The sequence below is a fragment of the Dasypus novemcinctus genome, unplaced genomic scaffold (assembly GCF_030445035.2).
Source record: "Dasypus novemcinctus isolate mDasNov1 unplaced genomic scaffold, mDasNov1.1.hap2 scaffold_259, whole genome shotgun sequence".
Lineage (NCBI taxonomy): Eukaryota > Metazoa > Chordata > Mammalia > Cingulata > Dasypodidae > Dasypus > Dasypus novemcinctus.
Window position 1 is genome coordinate 31663 of NW_026688225.1, and position 18381 is coordinate 50043.

Sequence of the window (18381 nt, forward strand, 5' to 3'; positions counted from 1 at the left end):
AGCTCGGCGCCTCCGTCTCCCCGCCAGCCTCGGCCCAGGGGGCGCGCTCCCGAGCGGATGTCACAGGGGGCCCCCGGGTCCGCCCTCTCGAGGACCCGGCTGGAGAGGAAGGGGACGCGGCTGCCACCTCTGCCTGGGACCGTGGGGGACAGGGCCCCGGGCGGGCCGGGCCAGGCAGCTCAGGAGCTCCGCTCCACGCGGCCCAGCGCGCCTCCTGGGGGGACGGGCTCGCCCGGGCCAGCCTTGCCGCGCCCGTCTCTGCGGGGGAGGGGGCTTTCACGGCGCCACTGGCCCCCCGGGCCTGGGGACCCCACCCCGGCTCCCGGGCCGGCCCGACAGCCCCGCCACCACACGCCGTGGTCTCTGCGCCAAGGACGCGGGGCCACACGCCTGCCCCTTCTGCCGCCACCGCGTCTGGCCGCCCAGGCAGCTGCGGGCCCGCGACCGGCAGTGGGACTGAGCCCCTGCCCCTCCCTCTCCAAGGAGCAGCGGGAGGCGGCATTCCCCCCGGGGTGCTGCTGACACCCCGAGGGCAGGCGCCCTGCGTCCCGGAGCCGCCACCCTCGGGGCGCCCCTGCCCTGCACGCCGTCGCCCGCTCTGCCTGCAGCCTTCCCCTCTGCGCTCTGGACGGGAGAGGTCACCCACCCCGAGGCCCCGTGGGGAGCGAGGCCCGGCCCGGCCCGGCCCGTGGGCTCCTGGTCGCCGCAGGCTGCCCGTGGGGGGCACGCCCGCGGCCTGGGCTGCCCACTCCCAGCCTGCGCTCCTGAGAGCCGGCGGCGAAGAGTGTGTGGGCACAGGGCACTGGGGAGACCGGCGTGGGCCCCGCGCACCCACCCGCGCCTCCTCCTGGGCCGGCGGCCGCGGCCCTGGAGCCTCCTCCGTAGCAATGCGCCGTTGCCTTAGCGCCGCGGCGGCCCGCGGGGGCCCAGTCCCCAGCGAGCACCAAGGCCCGCGCAGCGCGGGTGCTGACGGGAGGCTCCTGGTCCCGTGGGGCCCGGCAGCCTGTGCCGTGGAGCAGCCCCCGCGGACGAGGACGGCGCAGGGAGGGCGCGCGCTCAGGCCCGCCTGGAAATGGGGAGCCGTTCCCAAGCTCCCGATATGCGGGTGAGCACAGCGGGGACGCGGCTCCCATGGCAGAAGTCGCCCCGCGCGGGGTCCACCCACGGGCTCCCGCCCCCCGAGGCGCAGGCGGGGACCCCCGCCTCAGCCTGAGCTCTGCTGCCCCCGCGGGGGCCTGTGATCGGGCGAAGGCGCCCTCTCCCACCGCGACGGGAAGGGCGAGCGACGCTGCCACGGCAAAGGAGATGTCAGGTGGGACTCGGGGCCGACACAGGCGCCCAGCGTGGGCCTCGTGGCAGCCATGAGGGGTGAGGCGCAGCCCCCGGCCCAGGCCACGCCGGGGCCAGCGGCCAGCAGGTGAGGGCACTCGGCAAGAGGAACACGCTGCTCCACCGGAGTAAGAACATCGCCGCAACGGGCGTTACCAGGGAAACAAAGGCCACCCGGGGACGAGGGGAAACACCCGGTGGCTGGAGACCGTCCCCTGACACGGCTTCACGTCCAGGACGAGCGACGGCTCCCGCCACCGGCACCGACAGGCCGGCTCCGCGCACACGACGTGGGTCTCGGACAGGCTTTCCCCAAACGAGCCGAAGTAGCCGAGACGCACACAAAAAGACGTTCGACGCCGCTGGCCACGGGGGAGACGCACCCAAGGCCACGACACGCTCCGGCCCCACCGCCGCCAGGAGGGTGGCACCAAGACCCCGGCCCGCGCCGGAGCCCGGACGCCCACGCACCCAGGCCGCGGCTCCGCCGGCGTGGACGTCGGGGAGGAGGGGGCGATCCCCAAGACGGCCAGTGGGTCAGGGCCGCGGGGGGAACGGGGAGTGGGCTGCTTAAGGCGCGGAGCGCCCCGGGACGGGGAAGTTTTCATAACAGACGCCGACAGCTGCGCAGTGTAAGACGCTCAGTCTGGGTCACGTACGTGTGACCACGACGAGAACGGAGCAGCTGAGCTGGGCCGAGTCCCGACGCGGGCAGCGCCCGCCTCCTCCCGCCCAGCGCCAACCTGCTGGGTGCCCGCGGCGTGCGCGGGACGGTGCCGGGCACCGAGGACTCCGCAGTGGGCGAGCCAGACGCGCCCGCGCCTCCAGGAGCGCGCAGGCCGGCGATGCGGGGGAGGGGGGAGGACGGGGCGTGAGAGGCGACAGCGCAAGGCGCGTGGCACAGGCCACACGGGAGCGGGCGGGGTCCCGAGGGAGCCAGTCTGATCCTGGGTGGGCTGCAGAGCCCCACTCCCACCCCCAGGCCAACGTGCCCCCGGGGGTGCGGGGAGAGGAGGGGGGCCTGGGGTTTCGGCCTGAGCACGTGGGGACGGAGGCGACTTCGGCTGCGGCGGGGACGGCGCAGGGGACACACCCACCCGGGGCGGGCCCCGGGGACCGGGCGCTGACCGCGGTGGCGCAGCGGGGACGCTCCAGCACCTCGGGCAGCCACGCTGCCCTCTCCTGTCGGGAAGAGGGGTCCCAGCTGCCGGCCGAGCAGCGCCCCTCTGGGCCCCAGGCGGCCCAGGGCACGGCCAGCCGGGCAGAACGAGCCGGAAGCACGGCCGTGTGCAGTGCTAGTGAACCTGGAGTCCGGCAGAGGCGGGCTCGAGCCCACTTGTGTTACTTCTGGACTGTTTCTGCAACCTTTCTGGCAGTTTAAAATCATTATAAAATAAAGGGGTTTTTAAAGTGCTCGTTCTCAATTTACTGAAATGTTGAAAAGCACGTGACGAAGACCGACAAGTCTGCCCTGGAGAGAGGGCTGGAAGGGACCGTCACTTTCTGTTCCAAAAGCCCAACGACCTTCTGTTTTGAAGAAGATCGAGTATGAGTCTTGTAGCCGAGGAAGAGAAAGGAGAAAGCGAGACTAGCTACTCTCGACGGAGAAGCCGGGCCGAGCAGAGAAGGTTCTGGAAGCCCAGGCGGGCGAGAGGGAGGCAGCCAGAGGGCGGGGCTGTGACGGCTGCCCCGGGCAAGGCGGAGGACGGAGAAGGGGACCCCGCTTGGCTGGCTGTGTCCACGCGGCCCTGCGCACTCCCCGGGTCACGCCGACCAGCCGCGGGCACAGCCGCCTTCTCCCGCCAGGCCGAGCCCCAGTGCCAAGGCTGCGTCCTGGGCTCAGTGACGGGTCCTGGGGACACCCCGCCGTGCCCAGAGAAGCGCCAGAGCCCCAGACCCACGCCAGCCCCTTGCGACGCGCTCCACTCGACCTCACTCGCGAGGCAGGCTGCGCAATCGGCCCCGTCGCGGTGCGCACGGCCCAGGGCCGGGCGTCCGGGAGGGAAGGGGGCTGCCAAGGGGCGCCCGAGTTGGGCCCTCCCCTGCAGGGGTTTCCTCTAAAGGCACACGCGAGTCTCACTACTTGGCAGCTAGAGCGGGTGCTGAAGACTCTGCTGGAAAACGGGCTTTGGGCTGCGTGCCGGGAAGAGCGCGCGGGTACCGCGCCCGCCAAGGGGCCCCCTCTGAGCAGGGCCTCGGGCTGGGGGCAGGGCTGGGGCGGGCCCGGGGGAGCACACGGCCTCACGTTTGAGCCTCGTGGTACCGGGTGCGGGGCGCAGGGGCAGGGCTGGGACGGGAACCCAAACCGGCTGATTGCAAAGCCACGTCCACACGTGAGGCCCAATCCTAGTACACGGCTGGCATTCCTGGGGGAAGGCCACGTGCCCCACCCTGAGCGCTGCACACGAGGAAGGCCACCCGGCGGCAGCGGGGCCGGGCCCGGGGCTGCCTGTCCACGGGCGGGCATGCAGGAGGGCTAGCGGAGGGCAGGGCCGTAGTTCAAGCAGCAGGTGCACCCGAGCCCCAGGGGAGGGTGGCCACACGGCGGGTGCCGGACCCCACACACAGGCCTGCTCGGGTCCCGGCTCGGGCTGGCTCTCATGGGCCGGAGGCAGGAGTGGGGGGCGGTCGCCCTACTCCTCAGGGCGCAACCCCCGAGGCTGTGGGCCACAGGGGAGGTGCGCCCCGACTGCCGACCGGTCAAGCTGCCGGACACCGTCTCCCCCGGGCACGGCCGCGCCGTGGGGCTGAAGCCGAGCTGCTCACGCCCCGCGGCCTGGCCCCGCTCCTCCCGAGGAGACGCCAGAAGGCCACGCCTTGCCAGCTGCTTCCGCGCAGCGCCGGCGGCCGGAGCAGGGCCCGCCCTTGCTCCCGCAGGGTCTGCACCAGACACTGACCGCTCACGACGCTAACGCAGCTCCGTGGGCGCAACCCGCCACACCGCGGTAACTTCTGCTGTGACTCGACACGCGACGCAGCGTCGCACAACCAGACACAGTGCGCGTGGGGGAAACGGGGCTGGGGCGCAACACTCGAGAGTGCCGTCAGCCACGTGCCAAACCAGAGCCTGGCGGAAGGCGCACTTTAGGGGTACACGGCTCCCGCGGTGCCCCTGCGACGGCGCCGCGTTGTAGGAAAGGGCTGTTATCACAAAGGGGAAGCTGGAGCTCGCTCTGCCGTTCCAGGGGGGAGGGAAAGGGCTTCGAGCGGCTTCGGCGCACAAGGAATTTGAAAAGTAGCGCCAAAACGACGGGGGCCAATGGTGCGAAGTGAGGGCGGGGCCAGAGCGAGACGGGCCAATGGTGAGAAGTGGGGGCGGGGCCAGAGCGAGACGGGCCAATGGTGAGAAGTGGGGGCGGGGCCAGAGCGAGATGGGCCAATGGTGAGCACTGGGGGCGGGGCTAGAGAGGGGAGAGCAATGGTGAATGCTGGGGGCGGGGCCAAAGCAAGAAGGGCCAATGGTGAGAAGTGGGGGCGGGGCCAAAGCGAGAAGGGCCAATGGTGAGTGCTGGGGGCGGGGCCAATGATGAGACGTGGGGGCGGGGCCAGAGCGAGAAGGGCCAATGATGAGCACTGGGGGCCAGGCTAGAGTGGGAAGAGCAATGGGGAGTGCTGAGGGTGGGGCCAAAGCAAGAAGGGCCATCGGTGCCTGCTGGTGGCGGGGCCAATGATGAGAAGTGAGGGCGGGGTCAAAGCGAGAAGAGCCAATGGTGAGCACTGGGGGCGGGGCCAATGATGAGAAGTGAGGGCGGGGCCAAAGCAAGAAGGGCCATCGGTGCCTGCTGGTGGCGGGGCCAATGATGAGAAGTGAGGGCGGGGCCAAAGCGAGAAGAGCCAATGGTGAGCACTGGGGGCGGGGCCAATGATGAGAAGTGAGGGTGGGGCCAAAGCAAGAAGGGCCATCGGTGCCTGCTGGTGGCGGGGCCAATGATGAGAAGTGAGGGCGGGGCCAAAGCGAGAAGAGCCAATGGTGAGCACTGGGGGCGGGGCCAATGATGAGAAGTGAGGGCGGGGCCAAAGCAAGAAGGGCCATCGGTGCCTGCTGGTGGCGGGGCCAATGATGAGAAGTGAGGGCGGGGCCAAAGCGAGAAGAGCCAATGGTGAGCGCTGGGGGCGGGGCCAATGATGAGAAGTGAGGGCAGGGCCAAAGCAAGAAGGGCCATCGGTGCCTGCTGGTGGCGGGGCCAATGATGAGAAGTGAGGGCGGGGCCAAAGCGAGAAGAGCCAATGGTGAGCGCTGGGGGCGGGGCCAATGATGAGAAGTGAGGGCGGGGTCAAAGCGAGAAGAGCCAATGGTGCGCACTGGGGGCGAGGCCAATGAGAAGTGAGGGTGGGGCCAAAGTGAAAAGGGCCAATGGTGCGTTGCTAGTGGCGGGGCCAATGATGAGAAGTGAGGGCGGGGTCAAAGCGAGAAGAGCCAATGGAGAGCACTGGGGGCGGGGCCAATGAGAAGTGAGGATGGGGCCAAAGCGAGAAGGACCAATGGTGCGTGCTGGGGGCAGGGCCGATGAGAAGTGGGGGCGGGGCCAAAGCGAGAAGGGCCAATGGTGAGGCGTGGGGGCGGGGCCAACCGTGGAAGCAGCTCCAGCTTTGAAAAGCGCCAGGAGGGAAAGCATCGCTCGCCGCCCAGCTCACCAGGGTGCAGAGAGCGCCGGCAGCGACTGCGAGTGGAAACGGGGAACTCGGACGAATCGGACAGGCTGAGCCCCTGAAGTGCCCAACCCGTGGGGCCCAGGGGAGGGGCCCGGGTGTTAGGGTTAGGGTATAAATGTCCCTGCTCCTTGCTCTTCCGCGGCCCGGCCATTTCATCCAGGTCCTGCCCGTTCCTGTAAGGCCGTTAATAAAACTCTTCTCTCCCCCACCACCGGGTGAGCTTTTGCTTTCTAACAGCATGGGCCACGGGGAAGTGGGAGGGCCGCCTGCGGGTGGGGGCAGGCCGCAGCCTGGCGGGCACGGGGGGCCCCACAGCAGGGTGGGTGCGGAGCCCGCGGGCCCCCGGGTGGGCGCGTTCTCTTCCCAGCGTCGGCCTGAGGGTGGTCCAGCGCGACGACGCTCCGGACTTGCCCGGCGCGAGGCTCTCTTCCGGCTCAGCGGGCCGACGGGCCCTGTCGCCGACGCTCAGCTCTGCTGCGGCGGCACGAGGGCGGCTACAGTCCTCCGCCGACAGGCGTGGCCGTGCCAGGAGAACTTCGTTTGCCACGGGCTCCCCACCCCTAACCCCACCCCGGGTGTTGGTCCCGGCACGGCGGCACACGGCCCAGCGCCACGGGTGCTCTGCTCGAGCGGCTGCCTAGCGCGTGGGCGCGTCGACCGGCTGGGGAAAGCCCCGCCCGGCAGCGGAACGGTGGAGAAAATTAAGTTTCCAAAAAGGGGACGCGACCTTGTAAATCCAATCTGAGGCGAGGCCTCTCGAAGTGACGGCGCCGACCGGTCGGAAGGAATTGTGTTTCAAGGAGGGACAAGCTCAGGGGACTCGCCGCGGGAGTCAGTTGGCGGGAGGGCGCTGGTCAGACGCGGGCGGCCCTGAGCCCCTCCTGGGCTGGACGTTTGGGAGGGGGCGGCAGCGGCGAGAGCAGGTCACGGGGTCCGTGATCAGGAGTGCTAACGCTGGGGACGGCGGCGGCTGTGTGACGAGGAGCACTAATGCTGGGGACGGTGGCGGTTGTGAGATCAGGAGCGCTAACGCGGGGGGACAGTGGTTTGTGGGTTTCTGGGGTCATGGAAACGCTCTCCTACTGACTGAAGCGATGAACCCACAATTCTGATTACACCAAACGCCACCGACTGCACACTTCAGATAAAGCGTACGGCTTATGAACAAAAAAACCACAGGGTGGGCTAGGGGGAAAATACACCCAGGGTAAGACACTGAACTACGGTCAGCAGTCACGTTCTGACGATGCTCGTCACGATTTGTGCCAATCGTCCCGCCACAAGGCACGGCGCGGGCGGGGGTGGCGCGGGGCCTGCGTGAGGACGGGCGGGCTTGCCCTGGGAGTTCGCTCTCGCCCTACGCTCGTCGGTTATGGATGCTCGTCGTGCACGAACGACACACCCACAAACTGCTCTTAAAGTGAGAGGAAAAACAAGGGAAACGGAAGAGAGACACGTCCTGTCTCCACGTGTCGTCCCGGGGCTGCGGGACCCCTGAGCAGCAGCTGGCCCAGGTGAGCTGTGCTCAGAGCGGGTTTCCGAGACACGGTACAAACGAGACCAAGACGGTGACAGAGGCCACGTGTTGATATGCCGGTTAGTTAGAATTATCACAATTAGTTCACCTGCTTCGAGTCACAGCCCTGAACCCGGAACTCCCGGGCAAGGCGGGTCCCGGGCGGAGGAGCTGCGGGCCATAAACTGGTGCCGGGTGAACTCTCACACGGTGACGGAGACGAGCGACTCCTCCTGCGGGGGCCCCGGCGCCGGGCGGGCGCATTGTGGGGACGAGCCGGCGGGAGGCGGAAAGGGCACGGGGCAGGGCCACTCCTGCCCGCCACGCCCCGGCCGCCGCCCGGCTGCCCCCCGGGGGTCACGACAGGCCGGCGGGGGGGGGGGGTGGGGCGGCGGGCTGAGCCCCCCAACTCCCACATGCGCAGGCCCGGGGCGCGCGGGCGGGCGAGCGCTGGGATTTCTCGGGGCACGTTTTGCCTGTGGCCCCCAGCCAGCGTCAGAACGCCCAGCCCCTCTCGTGGGCGCCCCTGGGGTGAAGCCAGAGCCATGTGCAAAGCGGGCATCCGGGGCTCGTCCAGCCCCCGCCGTGCGCCGCGCTCGCTTCCTGTCGTCCACTTCCTCCCTCCTGCCTCTGAGCGCCTGGCCTACAGGCGACTGCCACCCACAGGTCCGCTCCAGGGCAGGGGTCCTGGGCACGGGCGCGCCTGCCTCCTCTGGGCCTCAGGCTCCCGGCACGGGGCAGCCCCACCCCTGCTCCCCCTCCTCTCGGAAGGGTCAGCCCTGCGGCCCCACCCAGCGTCCCGGGGGCGGGCAGCGCCTGCCACGAGAGGAAGCGACGCACAGGGCCGCGTGGACCCCCCGCAGCGCCTCTCCACCCGCTGGGCTGCAGAGCGTCTCCCAGGCCCGAGCGCTGCGGCCACCCTCGTGTCCATCAGCCCAGGCTGGACACGGCCCCCGGAGGACCTTCTGCTGCGCGGCAGCCAGCGCTCAGCCCTCCCCGACAGGCGCTTGCCCTGGACGAGCTGGCACCGGCCGGGCTGCCTAGGCCGCGGGTCCGGAGGAGGGCAAGGACGCGCCCGGGGCAGCAGCGAGGAGGGCGCTGGCGGCGCTGCGCCCAGGCGGTGAAGACGGGGGAGGGAGGGGTGAACGAGCGGCACGGCTCCCTGAGAACGGAGCGAGCTCCTTCGGGAAGACGCAAGCGGCAGGAGGGGCGGCGCGCAGCAGGGCCGTGAGGAGCTGCGCGGGAAGTCGGGCTCTCGCCCCCTGGCCCGGGCCGGAGGGAGGAGGCTGGGACTTCGGGGGACCTGGAAACGAGGCCTCGGAGGACGCTCAGGGGGCCGCCGGCCCGGAGAGCACAACGGCCCAGGAACTCAGGCCACCGCACAGCGGCCGTCCCCTGGTTTTAGGGGGTGCGGGGATTGCGCGGGGCGTGGGAGGCAGGCGCTCACCACCGCGCCACGCCCGCCCCCACTGCGCTTTTTACAGTCAAGACTCGAGGGTCTCCCAAGCGCTAAACGGAGGTCACACCGGACGTGACCCGGGGACCGGCGCCGTGACAGCTGACAGCCCACATGGACACCACGCGGCCCCGAGGCCCTGAGGCCACGCTCCCTCGGGGCCACCCGCCAAAGTCTGGGCGGGACGGCAGGCAGGCTCTGCACAGAAAATTCTAGCAAGGGCCGGAAAAGCCTTCGTTTCTGGAGGCGACATGAGGCGAGGCCGGTGGCAGGTCCCCCCCAGGTCCCCTCCTGATGCCCCCCATACCACTCAGGTTCCCCCCCATCCCCTCCCGGGCCCCCCCTGGGTGCCCCCCCAAGATTTACCCCAGTGTCCCCCCAGTTCCCCCCAGGGCCATGTCTGCCCTTGGCTGAGGCCGCCCCCTGACCCGAGGCCTAAGGGCCCACCACGGCGTCTCGGCCCAGGGCACGGCCGCGGCAGGAGCCCCCCGTCTGCCCTCCGCCCGGGCGTCCCCAGGCCGGGGCCTCTGGGAAGCAGCGGCGCAGCGTCTGCTCTGACAGTTACTCTCCAACGGTCCCTCATGGGACACCGAGGAGCACATTCCTCGAGATAAGCCCGAGCCCCCACCCCGGCCACCTGCCGCTCCCGGCCAGCCTGCGCCGGCTGCGCCCTCCCGGCCCTCCCCGCCGCCCTCGGCCTCGCCAGCACTCGGGGTCTCCGGTTGCTACGCCTCCCCCTGCCTGCCCCCGTGCCCCTGGAGCCGTCCCCTTCTGCGCTACATCCAGGCCTGGTCCCGGGCAGGCGCTCGAGGCACGTTACGTGGGTGAGAAAAAGGACGTCCGACTCCTAGCTCAATGATCAAAACCAAAACCATACACAAAATCTACCTCCAAGCACACCGAGGCCTAAACACAAGCCCCAAAACCATAAGATCCTTAGGCCGTAGCAGGGTCCCATCTCCAAGACCTTCAGTTTTTGTGTTTTTTTTCTTTTTTTGTTTTTTTTAAAGATTAATTTTTTATTTATTTCTCTCCCCTTCCCCTCCCCCTCTCGTTGTCTGCTCTCTGTGTCCATTCGCTGTGTGTTCTTCTGGGACCGCTTCTATCCTTACCAGCGGCACCGGGAATCTGTGTTTCTTTTTCTGGTGTCATCTTGCGGTGTGAGCTCCCGTGTGGTAGGCAGACGCCCTGGCCCCTGGGCCACGTCCGCTTCCCGACCTTCAGTTTGTGAAAGGCCTCTGAGCTGAGACCAAAAGCACGAGCTGCGGGAGAAAAAGGTGAACTGGACTTCCACGAAATTAAAGCCTCTGCCACAGAGAACACGACCAAGAAAGCGGAAAGACAGCCTGCAGAACGAGAGGAAGTAGCTGCAAATCGCGTATGTAATTATAAGGAACCCTCACGACAATGAAAAGACAATCCAGTTTCTAAAATGCCCTGAACAGACGCTTCCTGCCGAAAAAAGACACACGCACGGCAACGAGCACGGAACGAGACGCTCGACGTCGTTAGCCGTCAGGGAAAAGCAAATCAGCACTAGCAGGGGGTCCCACCTCCCGCCCACCGACGCTGGTCTAACAGAAGCAAAACGGCAGAAGACGCAGCGCCGGCGGGGCCGTGGAGCCTGGCGCCTCGTGCGCTGCCGGGGGGACGTGGGACGGCGCAGCTGCGGCTGCCGGCAGTGCCTCGGAAGTTGAGCCTGGAACCAGCAGAGGCCCCAGCAGGCCACGCCCAGAGAAAGGAAACCAAGTCCACGCAAAGCCCCGACCGCCGACGCGCAGAGCCGCCCCGTCCACACGGCCGGGGGCGTAACGGCCCGCGCGAGGCTACGCTGCTCGGCGGCGCAGGGGCTGGCGCCCTGGCACGGCGGGGGATGCCGAGGACGTTGACCGAGCGAATACGGCCAGCCTCGGGCGGCCGCCGTGCGAGTCCACGCACACGCGCTGCCCGGATCGGGAAACACGCGGACGGGAAGCGGCCGGGGCGTCGCCGGGGCTGGCGAGCGCGGCAGGGTGGGAGTGAGGCTCCCGGGGACGCGCTCCTTGAGGGGTGGTGAGAACGTTCCAGAACCGGACAGAGGTGCGAACGCACTGAACGTCAGACTGTGCGCTTTAAAGGGCTGAAAACGGCACGTTTCTGGTAATGGGACTTTATCTCCAAAAACTAAAAAGTGAAAAACCCAAAGAAACAAAAAACCTACTCCAAGAGCCAAACCCCCACTGGGTGGAAAACTGCTAAGCAGCGCTGGTCCAGCTGACTGCCCCGGGCGCGCAGACCTGGGGGGGAAGGACCTGGTGGGGGGGCGGCGGACGTGGCCCAGTGGACAGGGCGTCCGTCTACCACACGGGAGGTCCACGGTTCAAACCCCGGGCCTCCTGACCCGTGTGGAGCTGGCCCATGCGCAGTGCTGACGTGCACAAGGAGTGCCGTGCCACGCAGGGGTGTCCCCCGCGTAGGGGAGCCCCACGCGCAAGGAGTGCGCCCCGTAAGGAGAGCCGCCCAGCGCGAAAGAAAGCGCAGCCTGCCCAGGAATGGTGCCACCCACACGGAGAGCTGACACAGCGAGATGACGCAACAAAAAGAAACACAGATTCCCGTGCTGCTGACAACAACAGAAGCGGACACAGAAGATGCAGCAAATAGACACAGAGAACAGACAACCCGGGTTGGGGGGAAGAAGGGGAGAGAAAGAAATCTTTAAAAAAAAAAGACCCGGTGGGGGACAGGGCTGTGACGGTGTCAGGTGACCCCAGCCCGCAGGGGGCCGCTCGCTCGCCCACCCGGCATGAGCCCACCGGGCAGGCGCGGCCCCTCGCGGCGAAGCGCGACAGGAAGGCCCCCGAGGGAAGGCCTGGCTCCCAGCCGGCCCCCACACTTCCCGCACCCCCGGGAAGCACAGGGGGTGGCCCAGGCCCCAGCCCTGGCTCCCGCGAAGCCGACACGTGACGGCGCGTGTCCGCGGGCCACGGTTCCCGCACTCACCGCCGACCGTGGGCGCCGGGCCAGCGCGGAGGCTTGCGGCCACGGGGACATGCTGCTCCACACACCACCCTTGGCCTTGGGGCCGTGGGCGCACCTGGCTGCCCTCTGCGTCAGCGGCGCGCCAAGGGCACGCCGTGCCCAGACACGCCCTGAGCTCCCTGCCACGGGCCCGCGTGGGCCCTGAGTCGGCTGACCAGACCTGACAAGGCGCCCAGGCCGCCTGCTGGACGGGGCCGCTCGGCCCGGGGGCCACGTGCCGCTCCTCCCCGCAGCCCCGGCGTCAGCAGGCACCGGCTCCCGACGCCCGCCCCGTGTGGCCTAGCGCCGCCCGAAGGCGCCCACATTGACCGCCCCACGGGCTTCGGTCCTCAGGGCTGCGCTCGCTCGGGCCGGCGTCCCCCGGGGTTGGCTCTGCTCGGGCGTTTGTCACGACCCCAGGGGATTCCCGATTCACGTTAAGAACGAAACGCGGCGCTCAAGTGCTTCGACTTTATATGTTTTCCTTTTGTGCCGAGATCAGTTGGGTTCTCAAAAAACACTTATCTGCTCCCCCACAACAAAGAGGAGATATCGGTACTGTTACTCTGGGAGTAAGAACTAAACGCACGACTCCTCGGGCTCTTCGCTTTCCTGTTCTCACGGCGTATCTCACTACAATACCCCAGTCGACCACTTACCGTGCCCCAGTCACGTGAGAGACGGGGTCTCTGAGAGGCGAAGCTCGGGGGCTCCAGGACGCACGCGTCCCGCTTGGCCTGTGCCTCGGCGTCTCCCCCTCCCAGCCGACTCGGGTCCTGCTTTATGAAGTACGTCCACGCCGCCCTGGCAGCGCGAGAGGCTCGCTGCCCCCGGCCCAGCCTCCCCCCACGGGGGCACGTCTTTGGGGGCGCGCGTCCCTCTTTGGAAGTCAGGGTCAGCCGAGAGGCCAGGGCCCGCAGCCGCCCTTGAAGGACAGCACCCGGACGCCCCCGTCACCCTGCTTCCCCGAGCCCCACGCCCCGGACGTGGCACCACCACGCAGCGTGAACACGCCGCTCTCCTCGCGGCTCGGCCCGGCTCGGCTGCGCCGTGCCTGGCCTTGCTCTTCCCAGCAGCGCGCTGACGGTGAACCCGCGGGGTACGTTTCGAGACGGCAGCCTGGGGGATCCAAGGGGACGCACAGCCGCGGTTCGGCCAGATGCCGCCAGATCCCCTGCGAGCGGGGCGTGGCGGGCGCCTCTCCCACCAGCAGGACGCCGCCCGGCTCTGGCACGCGTGCCCCCCCCCGGGCAACGGTGGCCCCTCCGAGCGTGCAGGAGCACGAGGCTTACAAGGGAGACCGCGCGGCCCTTCTGTGGACCGCCTTCCTTCCAGCCACCCCCGGCACCTGTGCAGCACCGACACGCGCCGAGACTCCGTCCACGGGGGAGGACGCGGCTGCCCACGCGCCCACAGAGGCGGCAGACGAGCACATCCACGGCGCTGCCCACGTCAGAGCCAACACCGCGAGACGCGTGGAGCTGCCGGGCTGCAGGAGCAAGCGCCGGCCCCACCTGCCCCTCCTGCCTGCCCACGGGCCTGGGGGCGGGAAGTGGGGCGCCGCCACCGAGCGTGGGCGCGGCTTCCACCGAGAGTGGACGTGGGCACCGCCGACCGAGCGAGGGCCGCGGCTTCCGGGAGCAGACGTGGGCGCCGCCGACCGAGCGTGGGCCGCGGCTTCCGGGAGCGGACGTGGGCGCCGCCGACCGGGCGTGGGCCGCGGCTTCCGGGAGCGGACGTGGGCGCCGCCGACCGGGCGTGGGCCGCGGCTTCCGGGAGCGGACGTGGTCGCCGCCGACCGGGCGTGGGCCGCGGCTTCCGGGAGCGGACGTGGGCGCCGCCGACCGAGCGTGGGCGCGGCTTCCACAGAGAGTGGACGTGGGCACGGTTTACCAAACGTGGGCACCGCCGACCAAGTGTGGGCCGCGGCTTCCGGGAGCGGACGTGGGCACCGCCGACCGAGCGTGGGCCACAGCTTCCGGGAGCGGACGTGGGCACCGCCGACCGAGTGTGGGCCGCAGCTTCCACAGAGAGAGGACGTGGGCACGGTTTACCAAACGTGGGCACCGCCGACCGAGCGTGGGCCGCGGCTTCCGAGAGCGGACGTGGGCACCGCCGACCGAGCATGGGCCGCGGCTTCCGGGAGTGGACGTGGGCACCGCCGACCGAGCGTGGGCCGCGGCTTCCGGGAGCAGACGTGGGCACTGCCCCTGGGAACCCTAAAGCCACCCGCCTACTGGCGCGAGACGCGCCCTGCGGGACGCACTGCACAGGTGGACGCGTTGCAGGCTCTTGGGAGCCGCCAGCCGGTGTGCCTCCGCCGTCGGGTGTTCTGGGCGCCCGAGGACGCCTGGCGCTGCGCGGTTCAGGGTGCACCCCTCCAGTCAGGGACTTCAGGGGAACTGGAGAGGCGCCCGGGAGCGCCCCCTGAACCCCCGCACGCCCAGGCGGCGGGGAGACGGGCCCTCTCCCCTGCTCAGCCCGCGTGTCCTGCGCCTCAGCCCGCGTGTCCTACGCACCTGTGCTCCCGGGGGACGGGCCCGGCACGGGCAGGGGTGCCCCCTCAGCCGCAGGTGGAGAGACGGCCCCTCGCCTTCCCCGGGCGGCCTGCACGCGCCTGCACGTCTCCCCGGGGGGGGCGTCCACGGCTCTTACCCGCCCAAGTCCGAGGGAAGCTGCTCACGGCCCAGGCTGCGCCGCCCCCTGCGCTGCCCAGAGGCCCCTCCTCCCACCCGGCACCGCCGCCCCCGCCTCGTGTGGCGCCACGCGGGCGGCCCCACGGAGCCGGCGGGGTCTGCTGCCTGGGAGGGTGTCGGCGGGGGGCTCCCATGGGGAGGGGAGGGCCTGCGGGAGCCGGGCTGCGCCTCCGGAGGGCCCAGACCGCGTTGCCCCGACGGGCCCGAGGGCAGCCGGCCGAAGACAGGACCCCTGCTGCCCGGGGGCTGGGGCTGGCCGGGGGCTCCCGCGGGGACAGAGCGCACGGGCGGCCTAGCCTCCGGCCAAGGGGTGCAGCGGGAGCGGCTGCGGGGACCCCACCGTTCTCCTGGGCCTCGCCCGGGACACACGGCCACGCCTCAGAGATTCAGCTTCACGGCGAATGGACGGCGCACAGCCAGGCGGGCGGAACCTGCGCTACTCGCGCTGAGCGCGTCCATCCTTGGGCCCGTGCCCAAGTGGCCGGGAAAGAAGGAACAGCACGGCGCACCCTCGCCCCTCGCGGGAACCTACTCTGGTGATCGCCGTGAGCTTTATACCAAACACCACGGCCACCGGCGGGCAGCGTGAGCGGAGCGCGAGATGCTTCTGGATCTCAGCCCCGTCTCTAAAATGGGCCGACGGGCCCACGAGCATCGTGGGAAGGCGCCACGAGCCCATACCCGAGGCGAACCCAGGACGCGAGAGCGAGGTCGCGTGGGGCGCCCCGGCGCCCGTGCCCGCCTGCCCCCGAGGCCCCCGGGAATCGGCACCGGGTCATGGTGCTTTCCACGCGGGCGACGCTCGCCGCCTGCAGGGCACAGCTCCGACCCGGGTCGCGCTCCCCTCAAGAGGCGGGGGGCGTGGGGGCGTGGGGCCTGTCCGCGCCGCCAGCGGGCGCGCAGCAGCCTGGCGGGTCCTCAGAGCTCCCCGCGGCCTGCTCGTTCCGCTCCTGCGTCGACGTGGTTCACGCGCGCACGTTCGCCGCGGGTCACGGGAGCCGGCGAGGGGCAGCCCGGGTGTGCACCGACAGGACATGAGAATGGCGGGGTCCGCGCCCGCTGAGGGCGTGCTCGGCCGTAAGAGGAACGCGCCCCGACGCCGGGAGGCGCGGTCGTAAAGGGACACCCGCTGTCTGGCTCCACTGGCACGAAATGCCACAAGAGGGTCACGAGGCGGGAAGCCGCCTGGGGCTGCCAGGCCGGGGGGAGCGGGCGGGGAGGGGCGGCTGGCGGACGGGGGCGGCTTGGGGCGCCGAGGTAGTTAAACAACGCGGCGAACAGACCACACACACGAAAAACCTGTGACTGTACACCTGAAACAGTTACGGTGTGATTGGGTGGTATGTGGACTGTATCTCCAAAGTACCTGAAAGGACCAGGAAACTTTGTTCCCATTAAGAGGATATTAGAGAGAAGCGGTTGTGGCTCAATGGATAAAGCGACCGCCTACCACATGGAGAGTCCAGGGTTCAAACCCCGGGCCTCCTGACCCGTGTGGAGCTGGCCCACGTGCAGTGCTGACGCGCGCAAGGAGTGCCCTGCCACGCAGGGGTGTCCCCACGTAGGGGAGCCCCACGCGCAAGGAGTGCGCCCCGTAAGGAGAGCCGCCCAGCGCGGAAGAGAGTGCGGCCTGCCCAGGAATGGTGCCACACACACGGAGAGCTGACGCAAGATGACGCAACAAAGAGAAACACAGATTCCCAGTGCCACGAAGAATGCAAGCAGACGCAAAAGAACACACAGCGAAAGGACACAGAGAGCAGACAAGGGGGGGATGGGAAAAGTAAATAAAAATAAACCTTTAAAAAATAAAAAACATAAAAATTAAAGAACATTAGGGGAAGCGTACGTGGCTCAATGGATAGAGCGGCTGCCTACCACATGGGAGTCCAGGGCTCAAACCCAGGGCCTCCTGACCCGTGTGGAGCTGGCCCATGCGCAGTGCTGATGCACACAAGGAGTGCCCTGCCACGCAGGGGTGTCCCCCGCGTAGGGGAGCCCCACACGCAAGGAGTGCGCCCCATAAGGAGAGCCGCCCAGCGCGAAAGAAAGTGCAGCCTGCCCAGGAATGGTGCCGCACACACACGGAGAGCTGACGCAGCAAGATGATGTGACAAAAAAGAGACGCAGTTTCCAGTGCTGCAGGATAGTGCCAGCAGACGCAGAAGAACACACAGCGAATGGAAACAGAGACTGCAAACAATGAAGGGGCAGGGGTAGGGGAGAGAAATAAACAAAAAATAAATCTTAAAAAAAAGAACATTAGGGGAAGGGATGTGGCTCAAGCGACTGAGCTCCCACCCACCACACGGGAGGCTCCAGGTTCGGTTCCCGTTGCCTCCTGGAGAAGACAAGCAAGACAGCAAGCTGGCACGACAAGAAGGCACACGATGAGCTGACATGACGGGATGACGCAACAAGGAGACACGAAGAAGAAAGACAATGAGAGATACAACAAAGCAGGGAGCTGAGGCAGCTCGAGCGATCGAGCGCCTCTCTGCCACATGGGAGCCCCGGGTTCCTAAAGAGAAGATGGGCACACAGCGAATGGACAGAGAGCAGACAGCGAGTGCAAATGACGGGGCAGGGAATACTTTTTTTTAAAAAAGGAACATCAGACCATGACAACCAACCAAAGCCACGCCCAGGGCGTCCGCGTCGGCAGAGTGCACCGAGACGCCCAGGGGTGGGGGCCGAGCGGGGCCGCGCCTCGCCCCAGCAGCAGTGGCCCCTGGGACGCCCCGGCCCTTCTCCAGCGGGCACTGCAGCCAGCCCCTCTGGGCCCTCCCTGACCCGACAAAACCGCACAGGGCAGGCTCCGCCTTGTCGAGGACACAGGGCCCGGGCGATCAGAAGGGGGGCGAGCCGCGCTCCCCGCACGGGGCTGACGCACAGCCGCCACGGCACGCCGGGAGCGAGGGACGGTGACGCGTGCAGGTGGACGCCGGGCAGGGGGCCGAGGCCACCCCGGCCCGACCTCCTGCCCGGTGACCCTGCGGGGCCAGGCTCCCCCGAGTCCTGTGCTCTTCACGGCACTGACCGCCGGGAAGCACGTCCCACGCACGCTACGCCGACCCGCCGGCCGCGGAGGACGCGAGACGCCCAGGGGCCGTGGCCAGGCCCGCAAGGGGCAGCCGCCTCGCACGGGGACGGGGTCCCGGAGGGGCGCCCCCGCACGCCCCCTCAGCCCCCGGTGGAGGCGCAGGCGCCAGGCCCAGGCACTCACCTGGCCTCCGGGTGCGGGACGCGCCGGCTCTACCAGTCGGCCATGGCGGCAGCTCCGTCAAGGGGCAGCTTGCGTCCAGGGCTGACCAACCTGAAGCGAAGAAGGACAGAGAGACGCTGAGTTCCCAGGAAGGGCCTGGGACGTCGAGCCGACGCGGGCGTCTCCCGGCCCTGCGGTCGCACGGGTGACTCTGAACCTCGGCCCCCGCTTTCCTCCTGCCCGTCACCCGCGGGGCGAGCGGGGAACACGCGCTTCTGAGGACGCCAGCGAGCGGCAGCGGCCGATGAGCGCCAACCTTTCCAACGGCCTCCACGATGGACAGGGACCGAGCAGCGACCGAGTTACGCTAGCGACAGCTTTGGGGGCGCCAACGGGGCCTCTGGCGTAGAACCCTGCACACGTCCCTCTCGGGCCACCCCAGGGCCCACGCGGGTCCCCGCCCCCCGAAGCGCGAGCCCTTCTCCGCTGCGCCGCCCGCCACAGGCCTCAGGGACACCCCGGTTCA

At 69.0% G+C, this 18381-nt stretch overlaps 2 protein-coding genes across 4 annotated transcripts in view; one reads left to right on the forward strand and one right to left on the reverse strand.

Moving 5' to 3' along the window:
* GATAD2A (GATA zinc finger domain containing 2A) overlaps positions 1-17984 on the reverse strand; it is a 41192-nt gene extending 23208 nt beyond the window's left edge. Inside the window, exon 1 of one of the 3 annotated variants that reach the window (XM_058292731.2) lies at positions 17877-17984. The gene's annotated coding sequence lies outside the window, so the exon portion shown is untranslated. The remainder of the gene's footprint in view (positions 1-17876) is intronic. The other 2 variants (XM_058292732.2, XM_012526720.4) reach the window with 2 other exon arrangements.
* On the forward strand, positions 1100-15239 carry LOC131277659 (collagen alpha-1(III) chain-like). Its single transcript, XM_058292723.1, has 8 exons — positions 1100-1105; positions 1278-1417; positions 1566-1623; positions 1750-1865; positions 2066-2126; positions 2312-2638; positions 12719-14337; positions 14528-15239. Exons 1-8 carry the CDS (start codon positions 1100-1102, stop codon positions 15237-15239), a joined length of 3039 nt encoding a protein of 1012 aa, XP_058148706.1.
* Positions 17985-18381: the final 397 nt, after the last annotated feature.

What these genes read in the sequence shown, in the direction of transcription:
- LOC131277659 (XM_058292723.1), top strand. An exon ending in CCGGGGCCAGCGGCCAGCAG is followed by an intron (nt 1,418 to 1,565) that starts GTGAGGGCACTC and finishes CTTCACGTCCAG; the next exon opens with GACGAGCGACGGCTCCCGCC. An exon ending in GCTCCGCGCACACGACGTGG is followed by an intron (nt 1,624 to 1,749) that starts GTCTCGGACAGG and finishes CACCGCCGCCAG; the next exon opens with GAGGGTGGCACCAAGACCCC.